At 33.9% G+C, this 23,828-nt stretch overlaps 3 protein-coding genes and 1 long non-coding RNA gene across 5 annotated transcripts; 2 read left to right on the top strand and 2 right to left on the bottom strand.

Annotated features, from left to right (window-relative positions):
• Positions 1-6,548: 6,548 nt before the first annotated feature.
• LOC130991452 (signal recognition particle 14 kDa protein) lies at positions 6,549-8,681 on the top strand. The gene is made up of 4 exons (XM_057915691.1): positions 6,549-6,713; positions 7,385-7,478; positions 7,583-7,692; positions 8,354-8,681. The coding sequence occupies exons 1-4, from the start codon at positions 6,711-6,713 to the stop codon at positions 8,495-8,497; spliced, it is 351 nt and encodes a 116-aa protein (XP_057771674.1). The 5' UTR covers positions 6,549-6,710; the 3' UTR covers positions 8,498-8,681.
• Positions 8,682-8,775: 94 nt separating this feature from the next.
• On the bottom strand, positions 8,776-12,655 carry LOC130991450 (folate-biopterin transporter 1, chloroplastic-like). Of its 2 annotated transcripts, none has more exons than XM_057915688.1 (10): positions 12,515-12,655; positions 12,089-12,288; positions 11,386-11,594; positions 10,835-10,899; positions 10,575-10,737; positions 10,118-10,266; positions 9,785-10,042; positions 9,525-9,693; positions 9,356-9,448; positions 8,776-9,280 (listed from the first exon to the last, which is right to left on the bottom strand). In XM_057915688.1, the coding sequence occupies exons 2-10, from the start codon at positions 12,165-12,167 to the stop codon at positions 8,981-8,983; spliced, it is 1,485 nt and encodes a 494-aa protein (XP_057771671.1). In that variant the 5' UTR covers positions 12,168-12,288; positions 12,515-12,655; the 3' UTR covers positions 8,776-8,980. The 2 variants fall into 2 exon arrangements, with proteins under 2 accessions (XP_057771671.1, XP_057771672.1); XM_057915689.1 differs by lacking the exon at positions 12,515-12,655 and adding an exon at positions 12,379-12,396.
• On the top strand, positions 12,407-13,839 carry LOC130991451 (uncharacterized). Its single transcript, XM_057915690.1, has 2 exons — positions 12,407-12,861; positions 13,474-13,839. Exons 1-2 carry the CDS (start codon positions 12,407-12,409, stop codon positions 13,556-13,558), a joined length of 540 nt encoding a protein of 179 aa, XP_057771673.1. The 3' UTR covers positions 13,559-13,839.
• A 6,952-nt stretch (positions 13,840-20,791) lies between these two features.
• On the bottom strand, positions 20,792-22,574 carry LOC130991454 (uncharacterized). Its single transcript, XR_009091152.1, has 3 exons — positions 21,805-22,574; positions 20,960-21,070; positions 20,792-20,868 (listed from the first exon to the last, which is right to left on the bottom strand). It is a non-coding gene; the product is annotated as an uncharacterized LOC130991454 (long non-coding RNA).
• Positions 22,575-23,828: the final 1,254 nt, after the last annotated feature.

Below are 23,828 nucleotides of genomic sequence, written 5' to 3'. Positions count from 1 at the left end.
ATGGTATATTGTTGCAAATAAATGTTCCTTTCTTTTAGAGGGCCTATATTCTTGCAAATTTTTAATGATTCGAGAATACCTTTTTTTTTTAAACCCAGATCCTCCAATATGAATAATCCATTGATTATGGAATTTAAGCAAAGTTGCACACTAATAAGTAATAATAGGGTGAAATAGGGAATGTTGCCCAAAATAGTCTCACGACTTGAAATCATATTAAATTTGGGTGAAATAGTTCTATTTTAACATTTATATAACATTATTAATATATATAATTAAATTTTGAATATAAAGATACTTTAAATAATATTTATTGTTATAAAAATAATGTCAGAAAGGACTATTGGGCCCAAAAAATAAAATACTATATGCCTAGCCCATCCTTGTTATCTATATATATATGCCTAGCCCATCCTTGTTGAATCCTACAACTTGGGAAGGCTGTAGTGATTGCCATAAATTTGATGATGGGAGAGTATAATACGAGGTTCGTGAAATTTTACAATTACTAAGATATATTGTTTGCGTTTTCTATTTTTGCAATGTTTATTGTGTATAAGAGCATCCGCATCGCTTACACGATAGTGGCCTACTCGTGTAAGGCTGCTATCGTGTAAGTCGATGCAGCCCTCACTTACACGAGGGCTACACGTTCTATCGTGTAGTCTGATCGACCATTGAAAATAAAACACGCGCCTTTAAAAAAAAATCGAATTTTAAATTTGACTGCTTCGATTTGCGCAATTTTTTGACCGTTTCTTTTTCTTTCTTTTTTTTCTTCTCTTTTTCTTCTTCTTCTTCCTCATTTTTTATGTAATTTTTAAGTTTTTTATTTTAATGGAATTTTAATTATTAGTAAAATGTGTTATTTAAATTTGAGCAATTAAATTTAAGTGAAAAACATAAAAATCAAAATTAAAAAAATCATGTAGACTATCATGTAACCTTAATGCAGCCTCTTTACACAATGCGGTCCCCCATGTAACCTAAATGCGGATCCTCTAAGAGGAGGTTCTTGAATTTTACAAAATTAGTAATATAAGTATGATTTTGTTTGCGTTTTTCGTTTTTCGAAGGCTCATTGTAATCTAAATTGTGATGATCTCTTTATCTTTTTGTTTTACCGTAGAATGGATGGCGTTGTTGTGAAACGTTTTCGTCGCGAAGGTGGTGAAGATGATAAGGAGTTCTATTTATCTCTTCTTTCTCTACGAGACTTTTCTCTGTCTGAAATTTGGAACGTTCCTCTCCGACCCTAATTCTTGGCAGTAGATCTTGATGATCGAATGACTTAAAATGGTTCTCTGTTCTAATTTTATTTAGTGGTTCTTATTTGAACCTCTCCATATATATATATATATATATATATATATATATATATATATATATTTGAATTAGTTAATAACCAAACCGATGCCAATAGTGTCTGAAAGTTTGTCCGAAGCCATACTCTTAGAAGTCGAAATTGTTTCCCATACAGCTTTAAGGGCCCAAAACATTCATGATTCTTTTTTTAATCTCTGATCTCATACTCCCTCCGTTCCATGAAGCAAGACCAAGTTTCATTTTTGATCTGTCCCACGAAGCAAGATCAGTTTCTAAAAATAGCAAAAAAATTACTCTTTAACACACAAAATATCAATTTCTTAATCTCGTGCCTAAAAAAACTAGATCTTGCTTCATGGGACGGAGGGAGTATTAATTTCATGAAAAATACGAAAAATTATAGAAGTGGCAGCAACATTATAATTTCATTAGGTTTTGTAGGACCATTTACAGGGGTTCACTTCACTTATTAATGCACGTGAACTTCTGGGTGGTGTTTTTGTAATTAAAATATTTGTTCCATTTGAATTTGTTAAGAGTAAATATCATATTAAACCTCAAATATATCCGTTTTATTAAAAATGTCTCTAATTTATAAGGTCACAAAACGATACCATTTATTTAAATGATATGTTACAAATAACATCGTTTTGTGTTTATGTCATTTATAAATTATAACAAAAAAAAAAACGTAAAATAGGGTGGCATTCAGCGAGTCACGTCATAATTTCGGGGACCAAAAAAGGAATGCGAGACATTTTTGATACAAATCTAATATAATTTGAAGTTTTTAAAAATTTTAATTATAATTCAGGATATTTTTTATAAAATAAGTACTTAAAGTTTAATATGATATTTACCCATTTATTAATATTTTCGTAGAACTTAGGCGATACATGCCCAGTCGAGACTCCAGCGTTGACAAGAAAGATATTTGGAAGACACACTACAAATTTTGGGTTAGTGAATGGGAGAAGCATGGTCGGAAATTGGGCTTTGAGTCTCTATTAGATTACTTTCGCAGCATGCTCAACTTTTTCCATTGCATACCACATACTTCAGGTATATTTATATTTAAAGAATTAGTACTTTTGTAAATTCCATCCAATCTTAAATAATTTGTTTGCTGGAGCATTGGGGTTAAGTCCCGGGACACATATTATTGTAAAAAACCTAAGGGATTTGGTCCATGTGAAGCTCAACGTCCGACCAAAAGTATCGGCTTCAACCTGCACAAGAGGGTCAAGTCGAGTGAATTGGCCGAGCTACGTTATTACATTGCTGATGGAAATTGTTTCAAGGACAATATCAAGCCATGTGCTGGCCATCTGAGATATGAAATAAAGGCTATCTCCTTACCCGAACAACCAATCCACGTAAACAATTTTGTAGCTCTAAATTGTTTAAATTTTGTAGCTCTAAATTGTTTATCTGGTCTTTATTTTCTACTAACAACCGTTGCTGCTAAACAGAAGTTCAGAAGTTTGGAGGAGGCTGATGAGCTGAGAGAGATATAGAGGAGATGAAGGAGGAGAAGCTTGTTTATCATTGGATCCACCCCATCCAATGAATGTAAGGGTAGCAAATTTGATGAATGTAAGGGTTGTAGAAGGTATTTCAGTAGTGGAGAGAAATTTTGGTTCAATCTCGTAGCAAATTTGATAAATGTGCACAATTGATACATTAAATTTTCACTACAGTTTTTAACAGTTATAGACTACAACTCTAAATATTGTAGTCATAGAAACATGCTCATACGCTAGTATATGATTACTGTAGTAATTGATTATTATATACTACGGTTTACGGTTTTTTCGCCAAACCGTAGTCCAAACTATGAAACAAGCGCTCATACACTACAATTGGTAAACCGTAGTCTATAGGAATAGACTGCGATGTTTTTATAATTTCGTAGTTAAAAGGGTGTAGAGAAAACTCAAATTTGTAATAGTGATTAGAGGGGGCTAAACTTGTATGAGGGTTTGGGAACTATCCTCAAGCCAAATTCTATTATAATCTATATTTTTTAGAATATTATATTTAGAAAATAAAATTTTATAAGTTTTTTATACAATATAAAATAGTTTTAACAAAAATAGTAACATTAAAATGGAGATGAAATTATTTTATAGTTGGAGCCTTATCAAATGAATGATCAAGATTTTGACAAAACATTTTTTATCTAATGAACACTATTATCTCTTTAAAGTTTTCACCAGAATACCTAGATATTTTTCTTTCAAATTTTCTTTTAGTGTAGAAAGAGATTTTGGAACTTCTAATTATTTTTTATAGATTAGTATTTCACAACATATTTTTTGAGACGTTACTGTAAATCACAAACTATTAGTGAATTTTGGTATTTTTCCAATTCTATAAAGTTGTAATGTTAATACATAAACTTTAGTCAATTTTGAAATTCGCCAAGAATTTTAATTTCACCCAAATAAAAAATGATGTGATAAAATTAAAGTTAATATAATAAACACACGATATATTAATAAATGGACAAATAAATTTGATCAAATTCTGCCAACAAACAATTAAAATTTCAAACCAAAATAATAAATGATGTTGCCCCCCCTAAAAAAAGAATTAATTTATAATTGTAGTTTAGGTGAAAAAATATTTTTTTTATTATTATGAACTTTCAAATTCTAACACTATGAATAGGGTGAGAAAATTTAAAAATAATATTTTCAAATTCATAATTATTATAACATTCTATATGGAATAAGTTAATTTAATTACACAAATTATATTAGAATCATATGCATCTAATTTGACTACCATATTTTAATATATACCCACACGTATGCGAATATCTACACTTGTAAGATACGTGCTAGTTTTATATTTAAATTTATTACCTTTAAACAAAGAAATATGCAATTATCTACACAAATTATTAAAATTAAAATTAAAAATCTATTAATTGATACTAAATTAAGTTGATTAATTGATTTAAATATAGAAACTATTTAAACAAATAATTACACACACACACACACATATATATATATATATATATTAGTGTAAATAATAATTAAATTATTAAAAAAAAACTGAAAGTTTGGGAGTGGGCTTCAGCCCACCCTAGCCTCCACGTGGATCCGCCACTGGGTGTAGCGATTGCTAGAAATTTGATTATGGGAGAGTATAACACGAGGTTCGTGAATTTTTACAAATTACTAAGTTATATTGTTCGCATTTTTTATTTTTCGAAGGTTCATTGTATATAAGAGGAGGTTGGTGAATTATTACAACTTAAGATATATTGCTGGGGTTATTGCGGGAAAATAGAATTTGCAAATTTTTTAATTTATATCATGAATTTTCTTCATCAAAAAATACATAAATTTAAGATTGTATCTAAATCGTCCCAGACAATTTCGCGCAAATTCAATCTGAATAATCCAAAAATTAGGGGTTTTAAGCAAAGCTGCTAATCAATTATAGGTTAGAATAGATTTTGCCAATTCCAGTGATGTAGGTTTTAGAGATGTAACAAATGGTGGTGATAATGATGGTTATGCATCTATCTATCTCTTTGATAGTAATACATATGCTTAAATCATTTGAAATTCCAATAAAAGATATAATTTCAAAAGCTTACTCGTCTCCACGATAATTTTTATTTGAAACAGCAGGCAATAAATGTTACTGCCCATATATTGTAAGGGTTATTGTTAGAAAATACTCAAAGTTTGTCAATTTTCTATTTTATAACATGACCGTTTTTTATGATAGAAAATTCATGAATTTAATATTGATTATGAGTCTCACGGCGAACAATTTCACCCAAATCCAATATGAATAATCCATTAATTTATTTGGAGACTAAAAACATCTTTAAAATTAGTCATACCATTATTAATTATTGACTTCAACGAAATGTTTACAAGTATGCGAGGTCATCTACAACCCACAATCACACCTATATATTTTTCAAAATTGCACATTCGACCATCTTGACTTTATAATTAATATTTTTGTACAAAATAAAATGTTGTTAGATTATAATATGAGTATTAATAAATAAATAAATATCATTTTTTTAGGGAAATAAATATCGGTTATTAAATAAGAGGAAATTACACAACTTGAAAAAAATTATAGTATTACAAAACTAAAAAGTATATTATCTATATAGAGAACCCATGGCCCAAAATCAATTTAAAATTGTTAATTATTAGCCCAAACTTAATTAGGTCATCCATATATAAAACAATCAAGGTTAATTACTCTAAACTTAATTAAAAATTCATACAGCCGCTGCAGTCGTCTTCTTCAAGGTATTTCTCTTCTCCAATATTCTCGTTACTCTCATAGTTTCAAATAATTATACATAAGAGGGTTCAAATAGCAATTTAAAAGTGGAATAGGTTTCTAAACAGTAAAAACTCAAATGTAGGTTTTTACTGTTCACCAATCACCATTCCAAAAAAACGGATACAATGATAAATTTTACTGTTGGATTAGAGCAAAGATTTTATTCCACTCTAGGTTAATTTTAGGTATGGGTTGGAGATGTTCTAAGCATAGATTGTAGACAGGGCCGGTCCTGACAGTTCGAGGACCTTAGGCAGCAAAAAAATGGGGCCTTTTTTTCAATCTTGCAATTAAGCTGCACAACTTAAATATTAACGATATAATACAATAAATTATCAATAATAATCAAATAATTATTGAAATAAGTTAGACCTTCTAGCATTCTAGAAGCAAAATCATTAATAACATCTTCAAGATCAAATTTTTCTAACACCTCATTTTCAATGCATAAAATTGCTATCCATTTAACTTTTTTTGAGACATAGTAGAACGTAAATATGATTTTATTAATTTTAATTTTAAAAAACTTCTTTCAGCTGAAGCTACAATAACCGATATAGTCAACAATATCCTATATGCGAATCCTATATGCGATGGAAACAGTAGGAAAACAATTTGAAAGTTTAACAAACTCAAGAACTTCTCCAATCGACTTTATTTGTGATAAGCACATTTGTAGCACTTGTAATTCAGAAAATAAATCTTCAGCATCAATGTCAAATTTATCATTGCATATCATATATTGATAATTAGGAGTAGCTAAACTCAATTAATCGCTTAATCCAAACTGGTCTTCAATTGGAGCCCAATATTAAAAGAAATATGGGCAGCCCAATTACATCACAACTTGGGTAATTCGGCCCATTTAGAAATTAGCTTTGAAGCCCAAATTAATGACCTAAAATCGCAGCACATTCTTCCCTTCCTAATTTCTCTCACTTTCAATTTCTCTCTCTCTCTCATCTAAGACTCTCTTCTTCCTCTTTCCACACATCGAGCCCAAGCTCTCCTCTCAATTCCAGAGTTTGCGGATACAGAAGCAGATTCGAGAAATGGTATTTACGGAAGATGATTTCACCTTACATTTCTTTTTTATGGTGAAGATATCGAATGAATTTTGGTGGTGTGACTACTGAAATCAATGTTTATGCTTAAAATTGCTGAAATCACGTCTGAAATTGTTGCCGAAATCATGTTTATTTAAATTCTGTTGGTGTGATTACTGAAATCCTTGGTTAATGTGGATCTATTTGATGGTAAATTCTTTCTGAGTCTTTTTTTGGTTTGTTTTTCAGTGGTACAGTTAGATATATGAACACTTAATTGTTATAACGATTTCTTAGTGTTCTGGAAAAAAAATTCTACCTTTTCAATGGAAGAGACAAACAAGTGGTTTCATATTGAAAGAAAAATAGAAGATAGAAAATGGAACCAAATATGTTTGCATGTATAGACTAATATGCATCTCCTGTTTGCATTGTCAAATACCTAGATCAATTATCTATATTAACTAATCTTTTTAGGCTAATATGCATCAACTGTTGCTAATCTCTCTCATGTATAGGCTAATATGCAGGTCATCTTTCTAGGCTAATATGCATCAACTGTTGCTAATCTTTGTCATGTATAGGCTAATATGCAGGTCATCGTTCTAGGCTAATATGCAGGTCATCTTTCTAGGCTAATATGCATCAAGTGTTGCTAATCTTTCATTTTGTTTTGTTAGGTACGGTTACAGCCTGATCCCTTCCTCAATGAACTCACCAATATGTTTGAGCGGACTACGGAAAAGGGCTCTGTGTGGGTTACTTTGAAGCACTGTGAGTGTTCATCTTTCAATGCGCGTTTTTTTCTGTTATTACCTCTTTATATATACCTTTTGGTAGACATGTTTTTAACTCCTGCAGCTTCTGACTATCTCCAGCTTCTGACAAGTCCAAGGTTAAGAGGAATAAGATGAAGACGGCTGGGGAAAAGATTGAATATAAGTGCCTCATTCGAGCTACAGATGGAAAGAAAACTATTTCAACAATGGTATACACTATACTATCTTCCCTTCCCTTTCATATTTTATCTTCAACTCATTCTTTATGAGAACATCAAAGAAGTATGAATTCGGGAATATGCAGTGTTCAGCAACAGTCTATCACATTGTAAAGTGATGTTGAGGGATTAAGTTTTGCATCAGTGACTTTGTGGTTGTCTGGTTTGCCAATTCCATTCATATATTTTGAATAAAATCTGCTAGGACTGTATGCGTTTACAGACAAGTGCGATTAGGATCTTTTTTATTCTTTGAAATAACTCTCTTATTCTTCGAGCTTATCTCAAAAGAGTTTCTATCCTAGGGAGACTTCATATGAGCACGATGATTTTATTTGTAAGACTAAGGAAAGTTTGACATATGAGTAGTTGAATAACTTTCTCCGATTGAAAACCCCTCTAGAGATAATTTTAATACACCAAGTTTTCATCTTAATTATCATGTCTGGAATGGACATACTGTTATCCAGTTGAAAAAAAATGACGTAAACGCCAGTCTTTCTTCCTGTGTTTTTCACATGTTTAACTAATTTTTGTTTAGATTTGTCATCTGTTTTGAGGTCAAGATGCCTGGAAGCTTAGATAGTTGATAGTTGCAATTTGCAAACTTTGCTTAAACGTTGTCGATAATTGCTTTTATTTTGAATGTCAGGTCGGTCGAAAAGATCACCAACGATTCCAGTCGAGTTATGCAACTATCTTGAAAGCCCGGATGACTGCCTTGAAAAAGAGGGAGAGGAAGGACAAGCGAAAGGCAGCAGATTCTGATAAAAAGCAAGCAATCAAAACCCTCTAACTAAACTGGAAACTGGATTGCTTGAATGACTCTCTTTCAAATGTTCTTTTTATCGTTTATATTGTATGAATACATCTCGAGTCATTTGATATTAAGAATTCTTTACAATTATTGCGAGGTTTGATAATCGAACTTTGTTGCGGATTACAGTATATACACAATTTGACCATTGTCCATTGCTTTATGCCTTCTATGTTTAGGGTGATTCTGCTCACCATTTTAATGTGTGAAGTGATATTTGTGCTCTATATTTTGTATTTTCAGTTATGGGCTTTCAATCAAGGGAAGAAGATGCTTAAGTTGATAAAATAACTTTGTACAATATACAACATCACAAGGGGGGAGTGAGATGATTAAGTTATATCATCCCCCAATAAGTTTCTTGAATATACCATCAAAATTCCAAGACATCATTTTTCTGACTACAGCTATAGGTCTCCTCCACCTGCTGTTATTATTCTTGCAGCAACAGTTACACCAGATTCAATTAGATTTCATCTCAATGTCGTCGCCCTCTTTCGAATCAACGTCGGCTATATCTTCAGGGAGGAGGCAGAGTAGTGGTAAAGGCAACAATGAACTGAGATTGCAGAGAATAATGAGAAGGGCAAGATTATCAAATCTATCCTTTGTGACACCAAGGAGTTGAGTTAGTCCAGCTCCCATCAGACCTCCAAGCACACTCCCAGCATTGCAAATTGACATGAGGGTCGCGAAAAGAGTAGCCTCCACGCCCTCCGGGCATAGTTTAGCTGCTAATACGAGAACAGGCATGAACGACACCTGTCACGGAAACTTAATGTTAACCTTGCAGAAAAGTGCACATAGTTATTTATAATGAGAGAGAGAGAGATATACTTGTCCAAGAACTGTCAAAATCAAGGAGTCCCCAATCGCGAACCACTCATCACTAATGCCAAACCGTCTGTTCAATCCAGTGACAAGCAAAACCTAAAAGATGACATGGTAGCCCACTTCAAACGGAAGATACAAAACTGAAAGGTGGATCAAAGGGCACGAAACGTACCTGTGTCATCCCAAGGGTTGAACCAATAAAGGTAGTAGCTAGAAATATTTTTCTCAAGCGCATGGTTTTCAAGTAACCATTGTAAAGTCCAACACCAAGCAGTGATGCAACAGAAGTGACGAGCTTTACACGTCCCAGAAACTCAGGGGTGAAACCGAGTTTGTTTGTACTGGAAACAGAAATATTCAATATTGTAATATGATGACATGAGATGAAAGTATTGAATATATCAAGATCTCAAAGATGAAGAAATCACATACGTGAAATAAAACATGGCAGATTCAGAGTGTGGTGTCGCTTGCCACAAGAAAATAAATAAGGTCGGAAGTAATACATTGGGTTGCTTTACAGCGCTCCACAATTGCATTATGCTACTTTTGGAGCTTGCTATAAAGCCAGTGTTACTGTCCGACGAAGTATTAGGTCCCCTCATCGAGCCAACTACTGGCTGCTCTTTCACAAGGACTGCAACTGCAGATGTTATCAAGGGAAGCAAAGCTGTCAATCCAAAGACAAACCTGCAAGTATTTAGAAGTCCATAAGTTAGAATGACATAAATGTTAGTAAAAAAGAAGATAGAATATTCGGCATACCTGACACCATATGTACCCACCAAGGATCCACTGAAGTAAGAACTCACAATGCTTCCAAAAGCAGACGAACCCCAGCATAAAGACTGAAGAGATCCTGACATGCTTTGTGATTCACCACGAGCCCTTTCTACAACCATAGAGTCAACAACCTGCACCACCCCCTTTATCACAATAGGCTACCAGGTGGAAGAATGAAATAAAAGATGTGCAACCACAACACCACACAACAAATGGTTTCATCTTGGCAACTGTATAATGCACATGCTGAAGAACTTATGAGAGCAAGCATATGATGAAAATAGAAAATATGCACCAAATGGTCAGGTGTGGATGTAGTGTATGCGCAGATCAGCTAAGATAATATCAAGATGACTATGATCATAATTTTAAAGGCGTAAGAGCTTACTCGCAGCCTTCAAAGTACACCAAGCTCATAATTTAAAGTAATAGTACTTACTACATCTGAAAAGGCTACAGAAAGCGATCCAAGAAGTATGCAAAAGGCAACACCATATTTGCTGGCGACAAAGGTAGCCATCAAACTCCATGAAAGAGCTCCTAGAAGTCCTGATAAGACCAAATATGACCTTCTTCGATAGCCAAAAAGCGGCACGGAGTCACTGGAAAACATTCTTAGTTAAAATTTTGCATTTTACTCTAAAACAAAAAGGGAAATGTAAGGATATCAAATAAAATATATGGTAAGTTGGTAAGCACCTAATGAATCCATACAGGGGTTTGACAAGCCAAGGTAATGATGACACACCAGATATGACGGCTGTCTAGTCAACCATAAAGAAATGTTAGTCATCAATCTTTTTCCAAGAAAATGCTACTTCAATTCATTATCCAATAACATCTTCAAATAAAATTAGTTACCTAACTAGATAGATAGCGAATGTAGAGAGCCCACAGGGGCATGTAAAGAAATGGTTAATATGATAGGGTCCTAAAAAATATTATTAGTTACTGAATAAGGTTGGCTGTTGGCGTATAATATTTGCAATGATATGGATAATCACTCATTCCATCAGCTATTAAAACATTTGGCAATACTAACTTAAACACACAATAAATTGCTTGTAAAGACTAGATTGGCAGGCTTGAGCAGTAGTAATCGACACTGCCTCTTCTTAATATTTTTGCACAACATAGAAACATAATTTCAAATTTCCAATAAACTGATAATTCTTCCGAAAGCTATTTAAGATTTAGACTGTTAGCGTGTTGATGCATCATTTGCAACCTAATTCAATATATATGATTACCTCCGCAGGATCTAGATGCAGGTCATCTTTCAAGTAGAAACTGACTGCAATCCTGGATAGGCCCAAAACACCCTGAACAAAATATACCATAGCAACAGCAATGTTATCTGGGGATAATTCGACCCCGAAGCATTTCATGGTGTTGATAGCATATTTTTTCTTGATTGGGGCTGCTTTACTGGATACTGCAGTATCTTCATCCCCCCTTCCTGAAAATGCGCAACAGGATAATGTAATAAGGGGAGAGAAGGAGGGAGAATGATATCCCACAAAGTGATACATACACTCTGCAGGCCGCAACCTCATCAATACATACCACACGAGATGCAAATAAACCTACCAGAAATCTGAATCATCTGAAGAATTTCAATAGGATCCATTAATATTCTTTCAAATCTTCAAGAATGTAGAGCAATGACCATTAAGTCGAATAAAGAGAGCAACTTTGGTTTCTATTAAGTCCTTTGTCAAATTAATCAATACAGTAAGCCTTTCATCAACTCTCCTAACTTGAAAGCATATACATTTTCCCTCGAGTTCAACCAATTACCTAAATTCGACCACGCGACGACAACAATCATCAATCATTCAAATTGCTCACGTACATAAAAACTTATATCTCAATGTTCAACTCATCCATCATCGAAATCCACTGCTAACCGTACCGGAATCATCGAGAGAGAGATTAGTAGAAGAGACTTACGGAATCCAGAATCTAACAAACGCTCGGAACTCGGATCGCGACGGAGAGAGGCGGACGGAACCGCGACGGAGACAGACATACGTGAGTACGGCGGCGGTTTCCGGCGGAACCACGGCGATCGGAGGAGGAGATGACGATAACGATGCGACGGAGGGGTTAGTTAGACTTACAGAGGGCAAGATTGGGAATTTCTGTCAACCCTAGAAAGTGCATATTTTATATAATAAGATATTTGCAAGTGTTTTATTAAATAATTCAATAAGATAAAGTGTTTTATTATAAATTGCCACATAATCTTATCACAAACAGCTCCCATCAATGGAGTCGTCGTCGTCGTCAACCTCCGGAATCTCTCTCCGGCCGTTCAAAGCGAGCGACGCCGACGACTTCCTGTCATGGGCGGGCGACGACAAGGTCACGCGTTACCTGAGATGGAACACCATCACCTCCAGAGAAGAAGCCCTAGCGCACATCCAACAAGTGGCCATTCCTCATCCATGGCGCCGCTCGATCTGCCTCCGCGATCGCTCAATCGGCTACGTCTCCGTGAGGCCGGAGGCCGGCGATGACCGGCACCGGGCGCACATAGGGTACGCCGTCGGAAGCGAGCATTGGGGGCGGGGTTTTGCCACCGCAGCTCTCGAGAAGGCCGTCGCTTGTGTCTTTGAGAGCTTCCCCTTTCTGGTGAGGCTGGAGGCGTTGGTTGAGGAGGAGAATCTTGGCTCTCGGAAGGTTCTAGAAAAAGTTGGTTTTGTGAGGGAAGGATTCTTGAGGCGCAAATTCTCCTGTGCGACGGTCGACAGGAGTGCGACGGGTTGACCCGGCCCAAACCCGCCCTCCTGACCCGGAACCCGCCCAAACCCGGAACCCGTCCAAACTCCTAATTATTACATTTGTGCATAACAATTGTTACTTTTCATAAACATAATATATACATTTGTTCATATAAATGTATATTGATATGTATAATGTTTTATATTGAATGAAGGTAAATATCTATATTAATATAAGTATACATTTGTGCGACCAAATGTATATCTTATGCTTAGGGTTTAGTTTTCACCTATTAGGGTTTAGTTTTCACCTATTAGGGTTTAATGTTCACGCTTAGGGTTTAGTTTACAGGGTTTAGGGTTTAGTTTATAGAATTTAGGGTTTAGAAAATATAATACTGTATATTAAATGAAGGAAAATACCTATATTTATATAAGTATACATTTGTGCGAACAAATGTATATATCATGCTTATTAAAAGTAACAATTGTTATACACAAATGTAATAATTAGGAGTTTGGGCGGGTTTCGGGTCAGGAGGGCGGGTTTGGGCCGGGTCAACCCGTCGCACTCCTGTGCGACCGTCGCACAGGAGACCAGCCCTTCTTGAGGAAGTATGGTTTTAATAAAGGAGAGATTAGAGATATGTTTATGTATAGATTCTTGAGGAATGATCAAATTGGTACCAAGAAGTGAATTTATGCTACGGTAACGTATTGTTGTTGTATTAATTCAACAAAAAAAAAATGTTACGGTAACGTATTGTTGTTGTATTATATTATTTGGTGTTGTGGACTCACATGCATGGCGTTCTCGCGTGTGTACAGTGATGTTTTCCACTATTAAGTGGTGTTGAGGTCTCGTCCATTTTGCGTGTGGATTACATAATTGATTGTACTCATATAGCTCTTGTAATTTAAAAAAAAAAAAGAAAAAAAAAGTAAGAATCTAATATTTGTTGGCTAGTTCTTGATGATGTAATTTTTAACTTTTGGATTGTAATTTTGTTTTCCCTAACTCAAGTGAATTTGGTGTGAGATTTTTTCAGTATCTTGAGACTAGCTTTGGTTTGATCTTTATAAACCCATGCTCTCATGAAACTTGAGCAATATTCTTTGGATTGTTGTGCAAGGTTTGAGCACTTTTTTATATAGCAAGTTTTATTCACTTTTTCACAATCACACTTGACATATAAAATATTAATTTTTAAAAATCCGTGCATAAAAGAAATTGTTCAAATTTCACGGGACTGAAAATATTAGGTGTTTTATAAATCAAACATCTAAAAATACCAAATGAAAATGAAAAAAAAAACTAAAAAAATACAAAAAATAAAAATAAAAATTGGAGGTAGTAGAATTCGAACTCTTGACGTGTAGAATTACAAGATGTCATTTTGCCAATTAGTCTACAACATAATTATGTTGTTAAATGAAACGAGTTTGAGAGGTCAGCGTGATGGATATCAAACAAAATACAAAAGGTATGTGCACCTTATATATATATATATTAATCTAGCACACGATACAGGCGTGTGATCTAGCGTAACTGAAAGTGCGTCTTATTCGAAATTTAATAGAAACAAGTATACCAACATAGGTTCACTTCTTGATACCAGTTTGATCATTTTGTAAAGAAACTATAGATAAACATATCTCTAATATCACCTTTATTAAAACCATACTTCCTCAAGAACTCTTCCCTCACACAACGCAGAAATATGGCATTCAACACCATGAAATGCTACTGGATACTGCAGTAGATGCCGCCGCCGTTTCCTCCATCCGAGCTCTCCCTCACAAACCCGGCCTTCTCCATCACCTGCTGCGACGCCGCGTTCTCCACGTCCACCACCGCCTCACGGTGGCCCCAGTCCACGAAAACAGCCAGCCTCACCTTCTCGTCCATGTACCTGAAATTGCATTCATTTTATCTAACTCAATTGCATTCGACGCAGGCTTTCTATTAAAAAAATTAATTAATTAATTTACCATTCCATGGAGTCGACGCCGTCGGAGATTTTCAGTGGCCGGAGAGTAATATCGGAATCGGAGTATTTTTCCATGAGTTTTGGTTTGTTGTGAATTTGGTGGAAATAATGGAGGTTTTATAGGGATTTGTAAATTAAGTTTGCAGCCAGTAAATAATGGTGGAAATAATGGAGGTTTCAGTTAAGTTTTCAAAGAAAGTAGTGGCGGCGAGTGAAGAAGAAAAAACGAGGAAATTAGTGTTTGCAGCCACCAAAGAGCTAGGACTATCTAAGAATACTTTCACATACATTATTAGTTTTTTTTTCTCTAGAGTTATATTATTACATGTGTTGATAGACAAAAAAAAAAATCGTTAAATGTGTATGAAAAATATTCATTGTTATAAGCAAAAATATTTTATATTTAAATTAAGTGGACGGAATTAAATACCTTAAATGTTGATGATTTTCTTGTGAAAAGTCTTACATATTGTACCATAAATGTGTATTTTTTTTGAAAAATAGAACGATTTGATAGTTATCGGTCAATAGTCTATCTAGTCGATCGGTGGCTAGATCATTTGATTAGATGGTAGATGATCTAGCTGGCCACCAAAAAACGTCATATTTTTGGTGGAATGAAAGAGTATCATTTATTACAAGAAGGAAACTATAATGAATTGTCACATTACGAAACATAAATACATGGATCTATTTTTGTTTAATTGATAATCAATAAATATTACTAACAACTATAAGTTGATAAGTCAACAGAATTAGTTACGAGCAGTGACGTAGCCAGACTTTTTAGCTAGGGGGGCCAAATACTCTTTTCGTCCCAACTAATTTAATCAATATTCATTTTTGGACCATCCCAGCTAAATTTATTTCAATTTTCTAATCTGGAATAAATATAAGCAAAAAACATCTAATCATTTATTCATTTTATTACCAAATACACTTATTTTGATGGAAAAAACAGAGAAAAAAAAATATATTTTCATTCATTTTCCACCATTTTCACATGTTTATTATGATGAAAAAATTTCTCTGACCAGTGTGAAATATTTTATCGGGCATCTCCTTTTCACTCATTTTCTCTCCAATATTAGATAATATTATTCTAAGGTATGGGTGTGAAAATATTTTTCAACATTTTATCATATTTTCATCTCTAGCAAAACATATGATAAAAAAAAGGAGAAAAATATTTTCTCACCTTTTCTTATCTATCATTTTCCAATAAATTTTTTTTCAACCAAAGTAAATGCACCCTCAAAACACTAGTTTTACAATAGTTTAATAGCTTATCTCCTACACGTAGAGAAAAATTGGGATTATTACTAAAATAAGAATATTTATGTATTTATTTAATATTAAATATAAAATTACTAAAATACCCCTAGTGTTTTTTGAAATTTCCAGGGGGGGCCCAGTGCCCCCACTGCCCCCCCTCTGGCTACGTCAATGGTTACGAGAAATTAAATTTTAAAAACAAAGGGTAGTGATCAATTATTTAGTGGTTAATTTGTCAAAATAAGTTGAGAGTAAATAAAACATTCTAAAAATATTTATCAGATATTATTATTTTCTTTTTTTTTAATATAATTATGAATATTTATTTCATCATACATGTTTTAATTTGTTCAAAAATTATTGTTGCTTTCTAAATATGATAACTTTTTTACTACAATAATTACAACAAATGTAATTATTACATGTATTGAGGAATAAGCAATAATGCATTAACGGCTGTGTTAGAATTATTACATTTGTTGAGGAATAAGCAATAATTCATTAACGGCTGTGTTAGAATTATTACATTTGTTTTTAAAATTAAATTTCTTGTAATTAATTCAGTTGACTTATTAACTAGTTGACTTATTAACTAGTTGCTGCCGGCGGGGTCTTTAGAGATCACACGGCTACGTACTATTAGGGGCTGCTTTCACGTCAAAGGAGGTTTGGGGTTTGCCTTTGAAGCGAAGCTTCTTGCTGCCATCACTGCGATAGCCATTGCTCATAAGCAGGGTTGGCGAAAACTTTGGTTGGAAGCAAACTCAACTTATGTCGTGGATACTCTTCACCGTCGATCGATGGAGGTGCCGTGGCGGTTTATCAATTATTGGAAAGATACTTTAAGTCACCTTCAAGATTTTTCTTCCAGGGTCTCCCACATCTATCGGGAGGGGAACGCCTTTGGGTTTTGCGTAGAAAATAATTATTTTTTATTAAGACAATAGTTACTTTTAATAAATATACATTTGTTAGCACAAATTAATGTATACTAATGTTAATTAATGTAAGTATTTACCTTCATTTAATATAAAGTATTATATTTTCTAAACCCCAAACCTTGAACACTACCTTAATAGGAATATTTACTTTTAATAATATACAAATGTATAGTTACATTAATATAAGTATTTACCTTCATTAAATATAAAGTATTATCTTTTTTAAACCCTAAACCGTGAAAACTAAACCCTTAACCCTGAAAATTAAACCCTAAACCCTGAGTACACTAAATTTTGAACACTAATAAAAATACTTACTATTAATAAGCATAAGATATATGCATTTATTCGCACGAATATACTTACGTTAATATAAGAGTGGATTTACGTGGTGAGCTTTTGATAGAAATTATATACATAATGGCATGTTTGATAGCCCTAGATAAAGCAAAATAGATAAATAATCATGTTTTATCTAAGCGTTTGATAGCAATATTGATTAACAAGAAGGCCCGCATTAAGTGAGAGGCACGCTCTTATATCACTGTTTCACTGAGAAATTTAATATCTCCTCCCCCTGGTATATATTATTTATCTAGGTATTATTCATCTAAGTTTTATTTATCACCCTTTATCTCAATTTTATATCAAACACAAGAGTGGAGAGAAGACTTATGGCGATTAAGATTTATGTGGATGAAATCGCGGCGATAACATGAGAAACAAATGATGTGGGATCATTCTCCAACACCATATGAATCGGCGGAAAAGGAGAGTGTAGGAATATAGTTCGCAGTGGGCAAAGGAAATTTGACTAATTAATTAATTTGCCATTTCACTGCGTCGTCGCCATCGGAGATTTCCAGTGGCCGGAGAGTAATATCGGAATCGGAGTATTTTTCCATGAGTTTTAGCTTGTTGTGAATTTGGTGGAAATAATGGAGGTTTTATAGGGATTTGTAAATATATGAAGTTTGCAGCCAGTAAATAATGGTGGAAATAATGGAGGTTTCAATTAAGTTTTCAAAGAAAGTAGAGTAGTGGCCGCGAGTGAAGAAGAAAAAACGAGGAAATTAGTGTTTGCAGCCACCAACATTATTAGTTTCTTATAATCACTACGCCAGATTCGCTCATAGATAACGGATTTTATCCGTTATCTATGTGCGAAAATATCCGTAATATATAATTGTGTAATGTATGTGGATTTCATACATAACGGAGATTTAAGCGTTATCTATTCTATTATACATAACGGATTATATCCGTTATCTATAGTATTATATCCGTTATCTATTCTATTATACATAATGATTGTTTATATATACGTAACGGATTATATCCGTTATCTATAGTATTATACATAACGGATTATATCCGTTATCTATAGTATTATATCTGTTATCTATTCTATTATACATAATGATTGTTTATATATACGTAACGGATTATATCCGTTATCTATAGTATTATACATAACGTTTCAAACCGTCATGAAAGTTTAATATTCACTGTTATGTACACACCTATACATAACGGTTTTTTGATATTAATAACGTTTGGTAATCCGTTATGTATAACGTTTTTTACCGTAATTAGATTTCTATTTCTCCGTTATCTATTAATTTATACATAACAGTATAAATGATAAAACCAACAATAATAATATTATATATCATCCAAAATATTTAATTTTATATTATTATCATAAAAAAGAATTCATACAAGATTTGAATATAGTCAAAATTCAACAACTGCTCTATCTATACTATTATGCCTTACAAAAATACTAAACATATTAAATATGCAACTAGCTAGCCATATGGTACAACTTTTCTTGTGAATTCACAAGCCTCTTCAGCTCAACGTACTTCTCTGGCAGCATACTGCAAAAGATAAGTTATCAAAGCTCACAGATATAAAGATATCCAAGTAGGAGTCCAAAATTGGAAAGTCTCCCAAACTATCCAGGTATATATGCACCTTTGGGCGAGCATTAAGGATGTTATGGGGGATTTTTATTTCCCTCAGTAAAGCAGAAAGATGCTCAGAATTTTCGACACTGCATTAGAAATCAAAAGCCATGGTCAAATATGCTGATACTGGGAGCTCAAAAATGAAAAGAGAAAAAATTGGACAAGTATTGAATGAAATTTGCATAAACTTTACACTCAATAGCTGATTGGAGATATAAAATATTAAAAATGACAGAACACCAAACAACTAATGACTTATGCATCTCAAAAAAAAAAATCCACAATAGAAAAGTAACGCCACTGGACGTGTTTAGGAGCATCACCAGGGTTGGCAATGTCTCAGCTTAAAACCTTCACCAGGCTCAATTTTGATGATTTGGTTATACAACAGAAAATGAGATAGAAGTACCTGGTTGTCCCAACCAACACTGGCCGGCCTAGCCCAAACATTTACTCAATTTCGGGAGGAACATAATTCCATTTCCCTTGAGCAGTCTAACACTCAAATATGAACAAGTGAACTGATGGCCGCTATAACAATAAGAAGAATTCGAAAACAGTCAACTGCAGAGAAAGAACAATATAGTATTTGCATATCAAAGAACCTAGATGGGTTATTCAACAAGTAAACTGCCTCAGGAAGTGTTTATATCTTCAGAAAATGCAAAGCCAAAACAGAAACTTTAAGTAATAGAAGAATTAGCATATTACAAAACACCATGCCCCATTCTTCAACCGGTTAGTTGAACCAACATATGCCTATGATTATGAATACAGAATTCCAGTTCATACTACTTGAACCAACTTTTGCCATGCAGCAGTAGCCAATTCAAATTAGGATAAACATGCCACAAGAGAAGATATTTGAACCAAATTGAGTGCGCATATTAATTAGTAAGTGTTTATATCTGAATTAGGACAGATCCCTTCTTTCAATAACATAATGAATATGAAGAAGCAGGAGTAACTGGGGAATACCTCATTGATTATAAGAGCCTTTCCATTTCGAATGATGTATTGAACATCTCTCCGGTAGAATTCTTTGGCTCTTAATGCATTCATAACAAACCTGCCATATTAAAATGAAACATTCATGAATGTAGAAGTTAGAAAATTTGTAAGCACTAAACACTGAAGAAGAACAATGCTAAGCATGTTTCCTGCTTAGCACTTGTGTTAGTTTCAGTCACAATATATAATAATATATAATAAAGTTTGACCAAACCTCAAAGAAAACTCTTGTTGGGGACACAGGCATGGCATACAGAAATGTTGGATATTGTGCTTCTAAGAATTGAACTTTATGTTTCCAGTAGTCTCTATAATCCATAAAAACCATCAGGCTGGGATCGTATGGATTGTTTTCCACCTGAAAAAGTAAATATGCGAATATATAAATGGGTTATACAAAATGGTGATCGTGATGTTGAATTCAAGAAAGTACTACAGTTGCAAGCCTGTAAATGTGAGTCAGAGGCACAGGCAATGGAGATAACTAAGTTCTTCACAGAGTATACTAAAGTAAAAGAGAGACTGTTGCACTAACCAAAACCTTGGGGCGAAGGTCATCCTGTGTGCTATTAATAAAATCTACAACCTAGAATATTTATTGTTTTCAATAAGCGATTAGCAGATGATTCAAAACTTAAGAAGAGATTTTAACAAGGACGTACAAAATATACCTTAGAAGTTACTTTAATCCTGCTTTCCTTGATCTCTTTCTTGATCTGCAATATAGAGTCTACACATACCTGCAAGCAATCTCTGCACCAATCTTTTACCTATGAACCCAGTGGCTCCAGTTACTGAAACGATCATCTCATCTGCCTGCTTCAAAAAGGCCAAGTAAAACATGTCTGAAATATACATATTAATGGACCTTAACATGCGATTTTCCATTACAGAGTACAGACTACACCTGCAGGGAATCACAATGTTGCCTTCACACTCTACAAGTCTATGGCCTCCTGAAGCTTCAATAATCCTTTCCACTTTAGTGTTGAGATATGATACACCTGACTCGACACACCTAGGAAATTTAATATGAGTTACAAACCTATAACTGTGACCAGTATGAGTTACAAACCAATATAATGAACTGAACAAGTTTCACAGCAAGCTTCATCATATGGGTACAATGCTTTACATCAGTTTTCATCACATAAATGGACAACGTTACACAAATCAACAATTTCGACGCCAACTTCACTTGAAAACACCACGCAGCCATTCATCTCACAGCTCACAACTGACACACATATATATATCAATCATCATACTAATAAAATTATGCAAATATATAAATGTTATAGCTATATATTCAGTTACCTGACACAGAGAAGACAAAATGACCTAATATGCAGATTCAAAGATAGGAAATCGTTTACACATCAGCAAATATTTTCCTAATTCAAAGGCAAGGCAGTAAATTTAAAGCAGAATTCATAACACTAGATTTGATCTCCGAAGAAACATTGTAATCAGAATACTCCTGGTTTCAGTAACAGTATGAAGAAATGAAAGTGATTATGTATGAGAATGTGTTTCATTCTTTCAATTGAGGATAATCCAATAACAAGAGATAATTCAAAAACTTGAGCAAAATAGCTTCAGAAAATTAAAAAATTTGAGCAAAATAGCTTCATATAATTTAAAAAAATCGAGCAAAAGCCCTAATCTAAATCATATTGTTACCAACAAAGTTCAAAAATTAGGGATTTGGAATGAGATTTGCGTAAGGGATGAATAAATTAGGGATTCTACCTTGGTGGTGGCTATTGTAGAAGGCGGCGGCGACAGCGGCAGCTCCTAGGGTCTGCGATTGAGAGCTCGACCGACGGCGGCTGCTAGGGTTAACGGACGGAGAGAGAGAGAGACGGGTGCGGTAGGTGGCAGACGGAGAAGCAAAAAGCTCGATCTGCTGCTGCTGCTGCGAGAAGAGCGGCGTCAGCTGAGGAGAGGGGTGCTCCGCCGCCCGATCTGCTGCTGCGAGAAGAACGGCGTCAGCGGAGGAGAGGGGTGCTCCGCCGCCCGATCTGCTGCTGCGAGAAGAGCGGCGTCAGAGGCGACGCGACGCAGGGTGGGTGGGGGGCGGTCACTGACTCACTGGCATCGGCGTCCGGTTGCTCGTGCAGCGTCGTCCGGGCGGCGTCACCGGGGGGAGCTTGGGGGGAGGCGGCGGGTGTGTTAAGAGTGTTAAGAGTGTGGTGCAGAAGCTTGAAAAACTTGATTAAAAAAAAGAAAAAAAAAATGTTAATACATAACAGTATTGAGAGGCGCTCATAGATAACGGTTGAAATAACCGTTATAAAAATATGCTCATAGATAACGGTCGGCTTAACGGTTTTGTAGTACCGTTATGTATGAAACTAATAGATAACGCATATACATAACGGTTTAACTTAAACCGTTATCTATTTCCATGGACAACAGTACATAGATAACGGTTTTTTGTGAAAACCGTTATCTTTGCAAAAAAAGCGCTCATACATAACGGTTTTTGAAAAAAACCGTTATGTATGAAGTGTTATGTATGATGATTTTTGTAGTAGTGAATGTTTATCTCATATTGACAATTAACGAGGAAATTAGTTTTTTAGAATGTTTTATTTATCTAATATTACTCATGAAATAAATATTGACAATTAAATTAAAATAAAGAAAATAATAATATCTTATAAATATTTTTATAATGTTAACTTAACTCATTTTCAACTAGGGGTGAGCATTCGGTTATTCGGTCACCGAACCGAACCGAACCGAATAACAAAAACCAAATTAAAACCGAATTATATAATTAATAACCAAATCCGAACCGAACATGTCTAAAACCGAACGAAACCGAACCGAAATATTTCGGTTCGGTTTCGGTTAAAACCAAATAACTAAAATAAATACACAATATATTTTCTAAATTTTAAATAACTAGTTAACATTCAATATTCAAGATTCAAAATCCACAAAAAAACAAATAATCCAAACATAAATTGAGAGTCGGAGAAAAAGTGGAGAAAGGAAATGAAAAGTTTCTTTATTTTTTTAAAGATGACCGAGATTAAGAGTCCAAATAAAGAGTAGTTACTAACTATTTTATTGAATAATTATAAATAATCATTTTAATTTTTAAATACTATATATATATTATAAAAATTATTAAATTAATTATTATTTCGGTTCGGTTTTCGGTTAACCAAATATTTTTTGATAAAAACCATAACCGAACCGAAAAACCGAAAATTTTAAAATTCAAAACCAAAACCGAACCGAATTAGTATTTCGGTTAGGTTTGGTTCGGCTTTTCGGATTTAACCGGATTTTGCTCACTCCTATTTGCAACTTATTTTGATAAATTAACCACTAAATAATTGATCACTACCCTTTGTTTTAAAATTTTAATTTCTCGTAATTAATTTTGTTGACTTATTAACTTATAGTTGTTTAATATTTATTGATTATCAATTAAACAAATATAGATCCATGTATTTATGTTAAAAATATTCGTAAACATTCTTTTATAATTAATGTGACAACATTATAGTTTTCTTCTTGTAATAAATGATACTCCTTCAGTTTACCAAAAGTATAACATTTTTTGGTGGCCAGCTAGATCATCTAACCATCTAATCAAATGGTCTAGCCACCGACTGATAACTGACAAATCGTTCCATTTTTCCGAAAAAATACACATTTCTGATACAATCGTAAAAAATATGTAAGACTTTTCACAAGAAAATCATCAACATTTAAGGTATTTAATTCCGTCCACTTAATTTAAATATAAAATATTT

This window comes from Salvia miltiorrhiza, chromosome 7, assembly GCF_028751815.1.
Source record: "Salvia miltiorrhiza cultivar Shanhuang (shh) chromosome 7, IMPLAD_Smil_shh, whole genome shotgun sequence".
Taxonomy (NCBI): domain Eukaryota; kingdom Viridiplantae; phylum Streptophyta; class Magnoliopsida; order Lamiales; family Lamiaceae; genus Salvia; species Salvia miltiorrhiza.
This window is presented reverse-complemented; position numbering and strand designations above follow the sequence as displayed.

Bases quoted from the DNA above. Each gene is read 5' to 3' on its own strand.
- LOC130991452 (XM_057915691.1), top strand. The intron at 7,479-7,582 runs GTGAGTGTTCAT...GACTATCTCCAG, and splicing joins GTGGGTTACTTTGAAGCACT to CTTCTGACAAGTCCAAGGTT. The intron at 7,693-8,353 runs GTATACACTATA...TTTGAATGTCAG, and splicing joins AGAAAACTATTTCAACAATG to GTCGGTCGAAAAGATCACCA.
- LOC130991450 (XM_057915688.1), bottom strand. From the start codon at position 12,167: ATGTCTGTCTCCGTCGCGGTTCCGTCCGCCTCTCTCCGTCGCGATCCG. The intron at 10,267-10,574 runs GTAAGTACTATT...GGGGTGGTGCAG, and splicing joins CTGTAGCCTTTTCAGATGTA to GTTGTTGACTCTATGGTTGT. The intron at 9,449-9,524 runs GTACGTTTCGTG...GTCATCTTTTAG, and splicing joins CAACCCTTGGGATGACACAG to GTTTTGCTTGTCACTGGATT.
- LOC130991451 (XM_057915690.1), top strand. From the start codon at position 12,407: ATGGAGTCGTCGTCGTCGTCAACCTCCGGAATCTCTCTCCGGCCGTTC. The intron at 12,862-13,473 runs GCGCAAATTCTC...GCCCTTCTTGAG, and splicing joins GTGAGGGAAGGATTCTTGAG to GAAGTATGGTTTTAATAAAG.